Source organism: Physella acuta, unplaced genomic scaffold, assembly GCF_028476545.2.
Source record: "Physella acuta isolate Inbredline_101_S28 unplaced genomic scaffold, ASM2847654v3 ptg000700l, whole genome shotgun sequence".
NCBI lineage: Eukaryota > Metazoa > Mollusca > Gastropoda > Physidae > Physella > Physella acuta.
In genome coordinates this window covers 119,543-134,636 of record NW_026732219.1, presented here as the reverse complement: position 1 = coordinate 134,636, position 15,094 = coordinate 119,543, and the positions used below count along the sequence as shown (strand labels likewise).

The following is a 15,094-nucleotide window of genomic DNA, read 5'->3' as shown; positions in this document are numbered from 1 at the left end:
ATACTTTACCCGTTCACATGTGTATGTTTTTATATGAATAAATATAATTTCAAATTTAAAGATATATATATATATATATATATATATATATATATATATATTATAACATTAAAGTTAAAATGTTAGTGGCTCTTTAAAAAATGGGTATTCTGGTAAATTGTAAATTTTGGCTCTTCAGTCTCAAAAGGTTGCCGACCCCTGCTTTATATATATAGATTAAAACAACAGAGCTACACGGATTGTTGTGTCAAGCGTCGTTGCACAGCGTCAATCGATTATAAACAACTTTCTTTTGATATAAACAAGTCAATTCTTTAACTCAGCTAGCTGTTTGCAATTAAAACTTGAGCCTGATAATAATTTAAAATTACAAAACAAAGGCTAATCGATCCTTTTTATAACATTATAAAATATATTCTAGTTTGATTTACACTTTCAACAATGTTTTGTATTTTTCAAAATTATTTATGAATTTCTTTGTACATTTAGCCATTTTTGGGAGCAAACTCGTAGGTTATTCTTCTTGGTTAATTTAAATTTATAAGTGGAAATCAGCGTAAGCGAATTAATTCAAAAAAAAATCTTGGTTCGGATTTAATTTAACTAATTCACATGAAATTTAAAGAGCAATATAAAAGCCTACTTTTTCATTATACAAATATATTTATGAATATAAGGGCTAAAGTATCTATAATACTTTATTTACGACACTTTATTATATTATATATAGCGCCATATTTAAATTACTGTATTGATAGTACTGTATTAGGAAACATTTTTATAGGTAAAAACATGCCAATACCAGTGTCAGTATGGTGATTGGGGACGGGGGGGGGGGGGGGGACGGGTGACAAGGCGCACAAACCGAAACCTTGCTCAAGCTTTACTCTCCCCTGATTTGTGGTGTGGTTTTCTACAAACAGTAATTATTAAATATACATTTCATCAACCTAGATGTAACGGTACTCAAGTTATCGTGTTTACAGACACACATACACACACAGACGTACGGACAAATTAGTAAAACTGTTTCTCCGACTCAGGTAGGTGTAAAACGTCGATATCTGTGAAAATCTCGATTTTTTTTGACACGATATAAAGACTTTCTCTTTACTTCGTATTTTTTTTTTAAAGTCTCCGTTTTGTAGATTTGTATTCTCAGCTTGCCCAGCCAATGTGTGGTGGCACTGGCTGATTTTTTTTCTACTTTCATCACTCGACTTTTGAAGACTGTCGCAGATTTACAATTTTAACTATTCTGAAATTTTCATCCTTAATCATTCATTCTGATATTTACATATTATATACAGAAATAAAATCGTAGAAATTTTGGAAGGAGAGGGGGAGTTAGTTTCCAGGAACATGAAATCTTTGCTGGTTCTGAAAGGTAATAGTTATACATTAAATGAGATTTGAATTCAATAATAGAAGTGGTAGATTATAGTATATTTCATAAACACCATAATTTGGCTTCAGACGTTGGTGTGGGTTTCTTGAAGTGGGAAAAGATACTGTTATTTATACAGAATATGTACATGAAAGTATATGAAATACAATATATTATATACATTAAGTAATTATAAGCATTCACACTTTCCATTTGTGCCAATCATCTGCAGACAGTCTTCGTTTTATTTTATTTATTTTTTTGTTTATTGTTTTATTTATTTTGGTTGTTAACAGAATTCAAAATTATGAAAATGTATAAATTCAAAACAAATTGAACAGTTAATTAAGCTTGTATTTAAATAACGAGTCATGAAATTAAGTAGTAAATATGTGATATCAAGGTAAATTAAAAGGTATATAACTCTATCTCCCTAACGGCTGTAGTAATAATTTGGCTACCTCCCCTACTCGTTTTATTTATGTAGCCTATTCATCCAGATAATAGATAAAAGAAAAAAATAGTTAATTATTACAGAATTTATGACAAAATCCAAAGTAAACTTAGAAGGGAAAGAAGACCCTAGAAATTGTCAGAAATGATCATAATCCGCAATATTATAAATAGGATGGTTTTGAATTAAAGTAATTTAGATATTTTGGTGCAATTGAAAAAAGGTATATAACTCAGTTTCCCTAAAAGCTACAGTATTTATTTGGTTATTTCCCTTTCGGAAAAACCCGCTACTATGCTTTAATAACATTTACCGGGATATCACATGAAATAAATTAGATAAAACTTAATTACAATATCAGAAACATGTTAATCATAGGAAATAAGTTTAGTATGGAAAAAAAGAACCGTTGCAATTTATTGTCAATGATAAGAGACCGTAATTGCTGAAAATATAGTGGTTAGGGTTAAAATTTGTATTATTTAGTTGGGAGTAAAATGAGAATAAAGGTAAATAACTGCATCCAACTGCATAAGTTTAGTATGGAAAAAAAGAACCGTTGCAATTTATTGTCAATGATAAGAGACCGTAATTGCTGAAAATATAGTGGTTAGGGTTAAAATTTGTATTATTTAGTTGGGAGTAAAATGAGAATAAAGGTAAATAAGTGCATCCAACTTAAATACCTTACTATAAACTTGATTACTTCCCCTACAAATGGAGAAAGAATGAAAAACATGTATGGCTCATGTGGGTTTCCCTGTGTCAGAGAAAATACCGAATATGCATACAAACAAGAGGCAAGAAAATCCAGAGTTAAAAAGAAAATAGAAACTATAAACACATTCAATGAAAGGTTCTAGACATTCCTTTTCCAGTCTCCCCGACTCAAACCTAAACATTGAAGGAATGAGATTAGTGTAAATAGGGGACAGAGACTTAGATCATAACTATGTTACCCAGTCTTTTGGTAACTACTGCTCTGAATATGGCATCTATGTCCATGTCGCTGTACGTCTTTGATTCAAATTTACATTTGTTTCTCGTGGTCCATACTGTCTGCCTAAAAATAGCTGTAGCAGTAATTTTGTTGTCATTGTCTGTTTTGTTTTTGGATTTCTTTATATAGTTTAGGGTAATTGCTTTGTTTAAAGTGTCTGTGTTGGAGGCTTCTAATATTGTTCCTAAGGTTTGTCTTGCTTTTAGTAGTGTTGTACATTCTAGATAGATATGTTTTTCTGTTTCTTGTATCTGTTGTTTACATATTTGACAAGTTATTTTAGTATTCGTGTTTGCTTTGGTGTTTCAAATTGGTATTGGTAGCCCATGTTATACTAAATGTGTGTGGATATTTTACTATTTAGTTTTTTTTTTTTGCTTTTCCACTAATATCGTTCAACGTGTAGTAAAGCACATTGCGCTTTGACCAATAACTATTTCATAACATATTTTTCTCAAACAAGTATAGCGTTACAAAAATATGTGCCTATAATTCACGCGTAACGGGTGCCGATGGCTAATATATATATATATATATATATATATATATATATATATATATATATATATATATATATATATATATATATATATATATATATATTATATACATATATGAATATATTTTTATTTTTTTATATTTTTTTTTCGGAGTGGGTGTACACTCGACCTGATGACGCTACAGCCTAGGACAGGGGTCGGCAACCTGCGGCTCGCGAGCCGCATGCGGCTCTTTTGATGTCGAGATGCGGCTCTCCAGCTCCTTGCACAAATATTAAGTTATATTATTTCATTTTCAAAACTCATAACAAATATTATACTGTAAAGAAAAACAACTTTAAACAGGATAAAACACTCAGCAGAGAACAGTGAGAATAGGTGGAGTAGAGAGTAGACAGCTGACAGCCGCTTGGGCACCAGTGCCAGCCCCAGAGCCGTGGTGTGGACAGCACCATGGCAACAATTCCGTGATTTTAACTAACAAATCAAATTTATTTACCAAATCCTAATCAAATACCATAATATTGAAATAATAATGTGGCTCTTTATAAACTGGGACATTTGTAAATTGTAACTTTTGGCTCTTCCGTCTTAAAAGGATGCTGACCTCTGGCCTAGGACTTAGAGTATATACTATTTTCAATTATTTTCTTTTTAAGTAAATTAAAACAACAGAGCTACATGGAAAGTTGTGTGGTAAATCGTCGACACGACTAAATTGTTAAAACTGAACTTTCTCATCATCTCTACTATTCAAGTCTTTAATTCTGCTAGCTGTTTGCAATTAAAATTTGAGCCTGGTAATAATCGAAATTAAAAATACAAAAATTAAACAATCATTTTTATAAGAATTAAAAATAATTTTGTTTCTGTTTATACTGTAAACAATGTTTTGTATATTTTACAATTATTTATGAATTTCTTTGTACATTTAGCCATTTTTGGGATCAAATTTATAGGTTATCCTTCTTGGTTAATTTAAATTTATGAATGGAAATTACCAAAGCGAATTAATAAAATACATTTTCTTGATTAACGCTTATATTAGCTTTTCAAAGTAATTTAACATTAACAAAGAGATAAACCTGAACCGAGTTTATATAAAAAAAACTGTCAATATTCAAAAAAATAATGACAGTTCGCTATCAAGGTATGCAATCTTTGCAGTGATTAATTTAACGCCGTAACAGTAGTAGCGATCTTGTTGTTAGATTCGATATCCGACATACATTACTATTAAGTTATATGTTCGGCCATACTTATCTATTAAGTTGTGTGGCCCTAATGGACTCTACACTACTATTAAGTTATAGGATGGGCCCTACACTTTTATAAAGTTACGAGCCGACCCGCGGCATATCATACGCCGCTATTTAGTTGTTGTTTTTTCTACCTTTCAGTAATTCATAGTTTCTGAATTTGACAGTACCAACGATGCCACTGAAAATATTTCTTTAAAACACTATAAGTAGCTCGTTAAAGTACGATAACCCCCCCCTCCCCCCTACGTTTAAAATAGTTTCAAACTAAATTATCTGCCCCTAATAGTCGTCATTAAACCCGGCTGTGCTTGTAAACATTTAGCGTGAACCACAGCTCACCAGACCATGTAGGGGGGGGGGGGGTGGGAGGGAGCGCTTACAGCTTGTTTTCTACAGTCTCCCAGAAGAGAATTATATATATACTAGTTGAAATATTTTATTATATTTTGTGCGAAACATGTGTATGTTTTTATATGAATACATATATTTTCATACTTAAACCCATAAACAAATAATTATTTTGCTAATTCTAATCAAATACCTTAATATGGAAGAACAATTATTAATGGCTCTTTAAAAACAGGGGAAATTTCGTAAATTGAAACTTTAGGCTCTTACACCTGAAAAGGTTGCCGACCCCTGGCATAGACCAAGAGTATGTACTATTTTCAATTACATTCTTTTATAAATAAATTAAAACATCAGAGCTACTCGGAGTGTTGTGTCAAGTGTCTTCATAAATAAACAATTGATTTAACTGAACTTTCTTATCATATCAACACGTCAATTCTTTAACTCAGCTAGCTGTTTGCAATTAAAACTTAAGCCTGATAATAATTTAAAATTACAAAACAAAGGGTAAGCGATCCTTTTTATAACATAACATGTGACACCACATTTAATAAGTTACTATAAAAACTGTTTTTTTTTTCACTTTAAATAATAAGAGGAGTAATATATTTTTTTGGCAGAAAATGATGCCACTTGTTAAATTGGAAAGGTGGGGGGGGGGGGGAGGTCGACACCAAATGCAACTTTTACAGAAGAATGTAATGGTCAGAACAAAATACACCACCCACCAAAGCGGTTGGTCCTGACATCACATTGAAAAAAATTGCAAATCAACAAATCCGTTGATGGTGGAGCGTGGCGGCTAATTAAAATATCAATTCTAAATTGCTCATCGAACATGTCATTACGCAAATGCCCCCAGCGTAGAGGTAGCGTGTGGTGGGAGGGGGGAGTGACACAAGTAAAACAATAACTGTAAATTAGATATTGTAAGTTTGCTTCATTAATTTAAGATAAAATGCCAATTATTTAATTTTAATTTTTGTATTTTCTTCTTCTTCTTCGTTCTTAATTTGAGTGTTCTAGATTTATTTCTAATTTTTCTAATTGGTATTGGCAGCCTATGTTATACTAAATGTGTGTGGATATTTTACTATTTAGTTATTTCTTTGCATTTTCACTAATATCGTTCAACGTGTAGTAAAGTACATTGCGTTTTGACCGATAACTATTTAAAAAAATATTTTTCTCAAACAAGTATAGCAATACAAAAATTACAAAACTATAAGCCTATAATTAACTAGTAACGCTTGCCGATAGCTAGTATATATATATATATATATATACATATATATATATATATATATATATATATATATATATATATATATATATATATATATATATATATGTATTGTTCGGAGGGGGGTACACCCGTCCTGACGACGCCACTGTCTAGGACCTAGAGCAGGGGTCGGAAACCTGCGGCTCGCGAGCCGCATGCGGCTCTTTTCATATCAAGATGCGGCTCTCCAGCTCCTTGCACAAATACTAATAAGCTTAATAAAAAAAATAAAACATTTGAAATAAAAAAATGTTAGTGGCTGTTTAAAACCAGGGAAATTTTGAACATTGTAACTTTTGGCTCTTCCGCTTCAAAAGGTTACCGACCCCTGACCTAGAGTATTTACTATTTACAATTATTTCTTTTATAAAAAATTAAAACTACACAGTGTGTTGAGTCCTCAAACAGTAAACATAGGAAATTATTAATAATGAACTTTCTCATTATTTTTACAAGTCAATTCTTTAATTCAGCTAGCTGTTTGCAATTAAAACTTGAGCCTGAATATAATTTAAAATTACAAATCAAAGGCTAAGCGATCATTTTTATAAGATTATAAAAATATTCTAGTTTAAATTTACACTGTAAACAATGTTTTGTATTAAAAAAAAATATTTATGAATTTCTTTGTACAATTTGCCATTTTTTAAATCAAATTTGTAGGTTACCCTTCTTTGTTGATTTAAATTTATAAATGGAAATTAGCGTAGGCGAATTAATTAAATACATTTTCTTGATTCGGATATAATTCATCTGAAATTTAAATGAGCAAGATATAAGCCTACATTTTCCATATACAAATGTGTCTATGAATATAAAGGCTAGAGTTGGAAAAGTTTTTTCTTTGTTTCTATTTGATAGTCAAATATATAGCTATGCGTTAAATCAAACTTTTACATCTTTCGTGAATAAAATAACATTGCTAGTTTAAGGCTGTTTTTTTTGAGGCGTTTGAATACAGGCACTTCCTTGTCTAAACTACAGCTCAGTCTTAATTCCTTGTAGCGAACATTTGATGCACAAAGTAAAGTAGTTGACGGATACAAAATTGTTTTCTTAAATATTTTTTATAAATGTTTTAATTAGAGTAACTGTGCCCTAACCTCGGATAAAATGTAAAACCAGAACTGAAATACTTTCATTCACTTTCAGAACTGTGCGTTAGGTATAACATATTTTTCTCAAACAAGTATAGCATTACAAAAGTATAGGCCTATAATTCACGTGTAATGGGTCTCGATGACTAATATATATATATATATATATATATATATATATATATATATATATATATATATATATATATATATATATATATATATAGTCACGACTGTGGGGACGTAGATTGCAGGGGTAGGGTTGACGAGAGACATGATCCAGGCTAAACAGGTCTTGACGAAGACGATTAGCGGAGCACGTGTTACAATTAGATTGTAATTACGGACGACGGCATCAATGGGGGGTAGGTGTAGCAGACACGTATCTAGTTGGCCTGGGTGACCGTAATGGGGGTGGTTTATTAGCAGGGTCTGACGTTTTAATCAGGTACTCCAGAACTGTTGGCGACATGCAGATTAGTTTAGACCGGATGGTGAAGTCAAAGAAGTGAGGACTAGGAGGGTTAGGGACAGTCATAGCAGCTCACCAGGGAGGACGTGTAGTTATACATAGCATAGATTAGACTAGGTGTTAGGATTTTCATCTATTGTTTCTAGGTGGTGGTTATTCTTAAATGGTGTACCTCTGTTGTGAGAATTAAACTTTAGCTATTTTCGAAAGGTGTTCCTTAGTCTTATTTTCTTGTTTTTGTTTACGATTCCCTGACTAGTTCGAAAGGATTAGAGAAGGGGTCGTAACAATATATATATATATATATATATATATATATATATATATATATATATATATATATATATATATATATATGTGTGTGTGTGTGTGTTGTAAGGAGGGGGTACACCCGACATGGCGACGCCACTGCCTAGACCAGGAGTCGGCATCATGCGGCTCTTTCGATGTCAGGATGCGGCTCGCCAGTTCCATAATAATGATATTATTTTTTTTTCATAACTCATAAAAATATTATTCTTGAAAACAACTTTAAACAAAATAAATACACTAAGAATAGGTGGAGTAGAGCATATACAAACAGTTGACAGCTGCATGGACACAAGGCCCAGCCCCACAACTGTGATGTGGCCAGCCTGTGGCAGTGGTTCCATGCTTTCAACTACCGAAGTGCACTTTAAAAAAAAAAATATTTTCAATATTAAAGGTTATTTTAATCAGAAGGCATTTTTGTATGTTTTACCGTCCATTAATTTGACTTGACTGGCATATTCTTATAGCTATTAGCCTTGTAACAACATGAATTCTTTGTTGTTGTGGGTTAGTTTTCACACAGGAATACAAGCAATAGTGGCAACTATTTACACTATATACAGTGAGAATGATAAATCCATAGTTATTAATGGTAAATCCATATTAGAAGATACTCAACAAGTACAGTCACAGTCACGACTCCAAGTCATGGAGACATCTTACATTCACTGCCACAGTTCAAGTCCCAAGTCCTAGCACACAACACCCGTTCACCTTTTTGCTCTCCCTTTTATTCACAACTTTCTCTCCCCTTACGTCAATGAGCGATCTCACCCAAAACACGGAAAAACACATGACGATCGCTCAGACAGTCCTTCCGCTAGCCAGGTACTCTTCATTCATGCAAAACACAATATAATAAAGATACATAATAATACAGTCTGTGACACGTCCCCCCTTCGAATAAAATTTTGTGTAACAAAATTTATAAATACAATATTAGTAGGGCAGGATCATGTGCCAGACAACAAAATTTATAAATACAGTATTGGTAGGGCAGGATCATGTGCCAGACAACAAAAAATTGTGTACAACTCAAAGTAGAGTAAAATATATTCATTTTAGACTAAGCACTTGTAGTCATAAATTTATAGTGCATACAAATACAACAGTATGTAGTGACTATATCAGTGATAATTAAAATATGTCAATGTTTTGAACAAAAACTTATAAATGTACAAGCATTATATGTAATATTTAATGCATCAATATACATTCACATAGGAGAAAAAAAAACATTTCAATTACCCAGTAACTGTAGTATAAACAAGACAAATGAGTGTAATAAATTACCAAACCAGTCTGGTACATGACTTAATTACCAAAACATAATACATAGTTGAAATTATCAAAGACTTAATTCAACTCCTAATTTAAATAACTATATCCTATGTAGTAAAAAAAAACTTCCTTATCATCAAGGTATGTTATTACCACGCATGAGTAATATACTTTGTTGTCTCCCCTATTTGACCCATTTCAGTCATATCTAGGTCACAACACAACCACATTCCTGCCTTTCACAGGTATGACTAATACACAATTCAATTCATCATTGAGACTTCCGTCTTATTGTTATGCGGAATAAATAGTCTCTAGCTTTTACTTTATACATTATTCCCTGTTAATTAATAGTATAGAATAGGTTTAACATAATACAGTTTACAATCTATTGAAATAGTACACAATTTATATTACTGATACAAATTGTTTGATATCCATATTTTACAGTTACAGACTGTATAATATTAATAAACTGTAAATTGATAATGTATTAGTATCCCTTTATTTATTATTTTTTTTTATTATAAATGTTGACTAATGTGGTTTAGGGTAGGCTCAGTTTCTGTACTGTCAACATTTTGCCGAGACAAAAAATCTGCTACTACATTATCCTTCCCTTTTATAGACCTAATTTCATACTGAAAATCCAGCAGAATCAATAACCATCTGTTTATCTTGCTGTTGGCTATCCGTTTGTTGTTCATAGCTAACAATGGCTTGTGATCGGTGAGGAGAATGAATTTTCTTCCTAATAAATATTTCTGCAGTTTGGTCATGGACCATACAATGGCCAGACATTCTTTCTCCACAGTTGAGTAGTTTTGTTCCGTTTTGTTTAGTGCCCTACTCAGATAAAATATAGGCCGTAGTACCTTGTCCACTTCTTGCATTAAACATGCACCCAATCCATAATTTGAAGCATCCGTCACCAGTGTTAGTGTCTTCTCAAAGTTAGGGGCAGTAAGCGTTACTTCATGTTCAAAGTACTGCTTTATTAGCTGTAAAGCATCCTGACATTCTTTAGACCAATTTATTGTTCTACTGCTGTCCTTGGTAATTAGCTGTCTTAGAGGTAGAGTTATATCTGAGTACTTGGGTATGAATTTGCTGTAGAAATTAAATAGACCCAATACACCTTTGACTTCTTTCTTGGTTTTAGGTATTTCTAAGTTGAGAATTTTATTTTTATTTCCGTCAGTAGGTCTAATTTGATTTTTGCCTACTTTGAATCCCAAAAAATCCATTTCTTCATTTGCAAATTTTAACTTTTCAGGTGCAATAGTCGCGCCATGCTCCCTTAATTTTGTTAGTACCTCTCTAACTGACTGCATATGTGTCTTGATATCCTTAGAATGAATACATATGTCATCTACAAAATGTACTACATTCTTTATATCTGCCAGCATTATTCTCATAAATCTGGAGAACGTTGCTGTTGAATTTACTAGGCCAAAAGGCATGACATTCCACTCAAATAATCCTTCATCAGTTGTAAACGCTGTGTATTGTTTGGATTCCTCATCCATACCTATTTGCCAAAAACCTCGGTTTAAGTCCAGATGAGTGAAAATTGTTGAGTTCCCTATCTCTTCCAATAGTTCATTTGTATCTCTCAGTGGTTCTGCGTCTATTTTCGTGATTTTATTCAAATCTCTATAGTCACAGCAAATTCTTACTTTTCCATTCTTCTTTTTTACTATCACCATTGGTGAAGCTACAGATGAATTTGAGCGTTGTATTTTGTTAGTTTCGATCAAATGATTTAATTCTTTCTTCACTGCTTCTCTGTATGCATAAGGTACTGCATATTGTTTCTTTTTGAAATTAGCATCCTTGTTTAATTCTACGACATGAGTAATTGTTTTTGTGTAGCCAGTATCTTCAGTAATGACATCTTTGAATTCGTTCAATAACTGCTGTAGTTCTTTTCTGTACTTCAGCGGAGTAATTTGCTGGATTTCTTCTTCTGTTTGAATTATGTTCGCTAAGGTAGGTTGTTCCTCTATAATTACTACGCTAGATTGTTCTTCTATTTGACGTTTTGGCAGTTCTTCATCACGACCAACTTCCTCATTTATGTCAGTGTCATGTGTATTAATGTCCTCCATCACTTGAGTTATCTGATCAGGCATGTTATCGTATTTCCTCAGTAGATCAACATGTACTATCTTTATTGTGCCTTTGATGTCCACAGCATAATCTACTTCGTTCACTTTCTTTTTAATCACAAATGGTCCCTGCCATAATTTGACCCCTTTCCAGGTAGGTAGCCAAACATAGACATTGTCTGTCTCCTTCAATTGCCTGAGGTATCTATTTTTGTTTTTCAATTTTCTCTGTCTACTTGCCTCTCCCTCCGCATTTTGTTGAGCAGATTGTAATCCATATACCATTTTGCTTTTCTTTTCAGTAATGAACTCAAAAGTATCTTGTTCAGTGATTTGAGTGCCAAGTAATCTATCATTTAGCAACGACAGCGGCCCTCTTGGATTTGATCCAAACATTAATTCAAATGGCGAGTACCCCGTCGCGTCATGCACTGTTCCTCTATAGGCGAACAGTATCGCCGGAATATACTCATTCCACTCCTTAGGATGATCTTCTGAAGCTTTTGCTAACATTACTTTGAGAGTCTTATTCCACCGTTCACACATACCGTTTGCTTGCGGTCTGTAGATGGTCGAGTGTACCTGAGTGATCTTCAGCAGCTTTGTTAATGCATTAGTCACATTAGAGGTAAATTGTTTGCCGTTGTCTGACAGCAGAGTATCAGGAAAACCATATCTTGAAAAAATGTCTAATAATGCAGAACATATAGTTTCGGATTTTATATCCCTTAGGGGTATAGCTTCTGGCCATCTGACGCCATGTCTATTAGAGTTAGAATAAATATGTGACCTTTTTTTGATGCAATTGGTAGAGGTCCTACTATGTCTATAGACACTTTCTCAAACACCTTTCCTATTTTATCAGTTGGCTGTATAGGAGCAATATGTTTGCTGTGTAGATGATTTTTAGTTATACATTGCTTGCATTTACCAATGTATCTTTTCACATCCTGATGGATTCCCGGCCAGAACGAGTTGTCAAGGATTCTATTCATAGTTTTCCTGACTCCCATGTGCCCCGCCAAAGGACTATCATGTGCTGTCTCCAAGACTAGACCTTTCAGTTTCTCTGGAATGACTATTTGTGTCCTTTTAATGCTGTTATTCTGAAATATTCTAACCAGTATATCATTTTTTATTTCATAGCAGTGGCCTCTGTACTTTCCTTGTTGTTTATTGATGTTATTCATCAGTTTTTTTGTGACTTCATCCTCTTTTTGTAGCCTTGCCATCTCAGGCGCTGTTAAGTGCGTTTGTACTATAGGTTTTAGCTTCTCTGCGTTATCATCCTGTATAATGGCGCTTACAACCATCTTACCTTTCTTGGCTTGCCATGCTTCTAAAAATTTCATTGAGTCATCCGGAATACCCGGGATGTTGCCAATTATTAGAGGACAAATAGGGTTCTCCATCACAACTGCTGTGAATGAACCCGTAACCCATGGGCAGTCTATTTCAATCTTCGCCAAATCACAATGGATAGACATCCTATTAGCTAACCTGACCTCTTGTACTTCTCCGGTGTAATCTGATTCTTTTACCATTGCTTTGTCAACAATCAATGTTGTACAGCCTGTATCCCTTAGGCAAATTGTGTTTTTCCCATTCAATACCGCTGGGAAATAAAATAATCTTCCATTAGCATCACGGGCAGTAGCTACTATTTGTTTCGCTTCCGTATCACCGTTATTATTTTTCTGCCTTTCAATATTATTAAATGACAGCCTACTTCCTTGGTTGAAAGATTTATTCCTGTAGTCTTGCGGGTTTCTGTTGGTACCACTATAGTATCTGCTTGGACTCGGTGGTGAATATTCCCTACGGTTAGTATAGTCACCGCTGTTTCTATTGTGCTGGTATCCCCAGCTCTTATACCTCCCACTGCTACTAGGACCTTGTCGCTGTCTGTCATTCATATTGTTCAGCCTCCAGCATTCAGCTCGCATGTGACCTTCTTTACCACAGTGATAACATGTTATCCTTATTGGTCTACTCTTTCCAATGTTAGGCAGGCTGTTACGCCTTTTTCTTGTCGGCGATTGTGTTCTCGGTAGCTGTTTGTATCTGCCCGCTACTGTCTGTGCCAGTACGGTTTCCTCTGCCGACAACTGCTCATGGGGGTGTGAATCCCTGAACGTTGCCACCGCTATTCTAAGCTGATCTTCCGTTTTTATTTTCCTTTCTTTTAGAAAGCTGAATAAGCCCTTGCCCGCTTCATCATAAATTTTGAGGATTAGAAACTGATCTAACAGAGCCTTTGGATCATTTGTGTCTATCTCCGCTAGTTCAAAGTATTTTAGCAAGTTTTCCTTCATTTTAAATAAAGTGGCCGTTGTGTCCAGGTGGCTCTCCAGTTTCATCGCCACAAAGGCTTTTCTATATTCGTCCTCTGACTTCCCATAACAAGTGAGTAGTTTCTTTTTAATATGGTCATAGTCCATTTTTTGAATATCAGTAAGCGTGCCAATTATGTTTAAACATTCACCCGTGAGCCTGCTCAGCAAAGTACTTGCCCACATGCTTCTACTGTAGTTGTTAGTTGTGGCAATGCACTCAAATTGTGTGAGGTAGTTTAATATTTCTTCTCCTTCTCTTAAGTCACTGAATTTCAGCTGGAATCTGGTTGAGTGCTCACCCGCCTGTTCAGTTGCGGCCATATTACTATTTATTCTTCTCAGTTCTGTTTCATGCTTGTGCTTTCTGTCATCTTCTTCTCTTTTTGCTGCAATCTTTCTTTCATCGTCTTCTATTTTCCAATTCCTTTCCTCTAACCTCCTAGCCCTCTCTTCTTCCTTCCTAGCCTTCTCTTCTTCTTTTTCTTCAGCTTTCGCCTTAGCAGCTTTTTCTTCTCTAGCCTTCTCTTCTTCTTTTCTCTCAGCTTTCTCTTTAGCAGCTTTCTCTTCATCTTTCGTTAGTAGTTCTTTTATAAATGCCAACCTGTCTTCCTTCGGAATGTCAAGTTCCTTCACAAGTGCTGCATATTTTTCAAAATTTGACATTTTGATATATTTTCTATGACATAAAATATAAATTCATTAGTTAACAATAGGTAAATGTTAATTAATTTATTATACCCTTTCTTGGTTTCTGGCTTGTTTTAGTTGGTTACAGACATCTGGTAATCCAAGAAAAGTTCATAGTACATATATACGTCCAAAATAGTTCACTTTGTTGATTCCAAAAAGTTGAAAAAATTCAAAATAGTTCTAGTAGCATGTTACAGAGTAGAAATTTGTCCAGTTTTAGATAAGACATCTTTAGGAACAGTTTACAATTAATAAACTAGATCTGCTCATCCACAGTAGAAGAACTTGAACAGCTAATCCATATAGAAAAAACTTGAACAGCTAAATCCAAATAGAAAAAAAACACACATTTGTAGGTGTAACAGTAATCTGTTACAGACGATAATAATCCGACATTGGTAAGACAATGTCGAAATAATGTGATAATAATTATCACGTTGATGACTTGACTGTAGATAACTATTAATAATTTCATGTACTTGCTTGATATACCAGCGTTGTTCACTGGCAAACAGTGGAAGACCACTTCAGAAACGTTGAAAACTGCTTACAATAA

General features: G+C 33.7%; 1 protein-coding gene across 1 annotated transcript; it reads right to left on the bottom strand.

Annotated features, from left to right (window-relative positions):
• Positions 1-9,925: 9,925 nt before the first annotated feature.
• Positions 9,926-14,511, bottom strand: LOC131949566 (uncharacterized). Its single transcript, XM_059311412.1, has 2 exons — positions 12,303-14,511; positions 9,926-12,201 (listed from the first exon to the last, which is right to left on the bottom strand). The coding sequence occupies exons 1-2, from the start codon at positions 14,509-14,511 to the stop codon at positions 9,926-9,928; spliced, it is 4,485 nt and encodes a 1,494-aa protein (XP_059167395.1).
• Between the last annotated feature and the right edge of the window lie 583 nt (positions 14,512-15,094).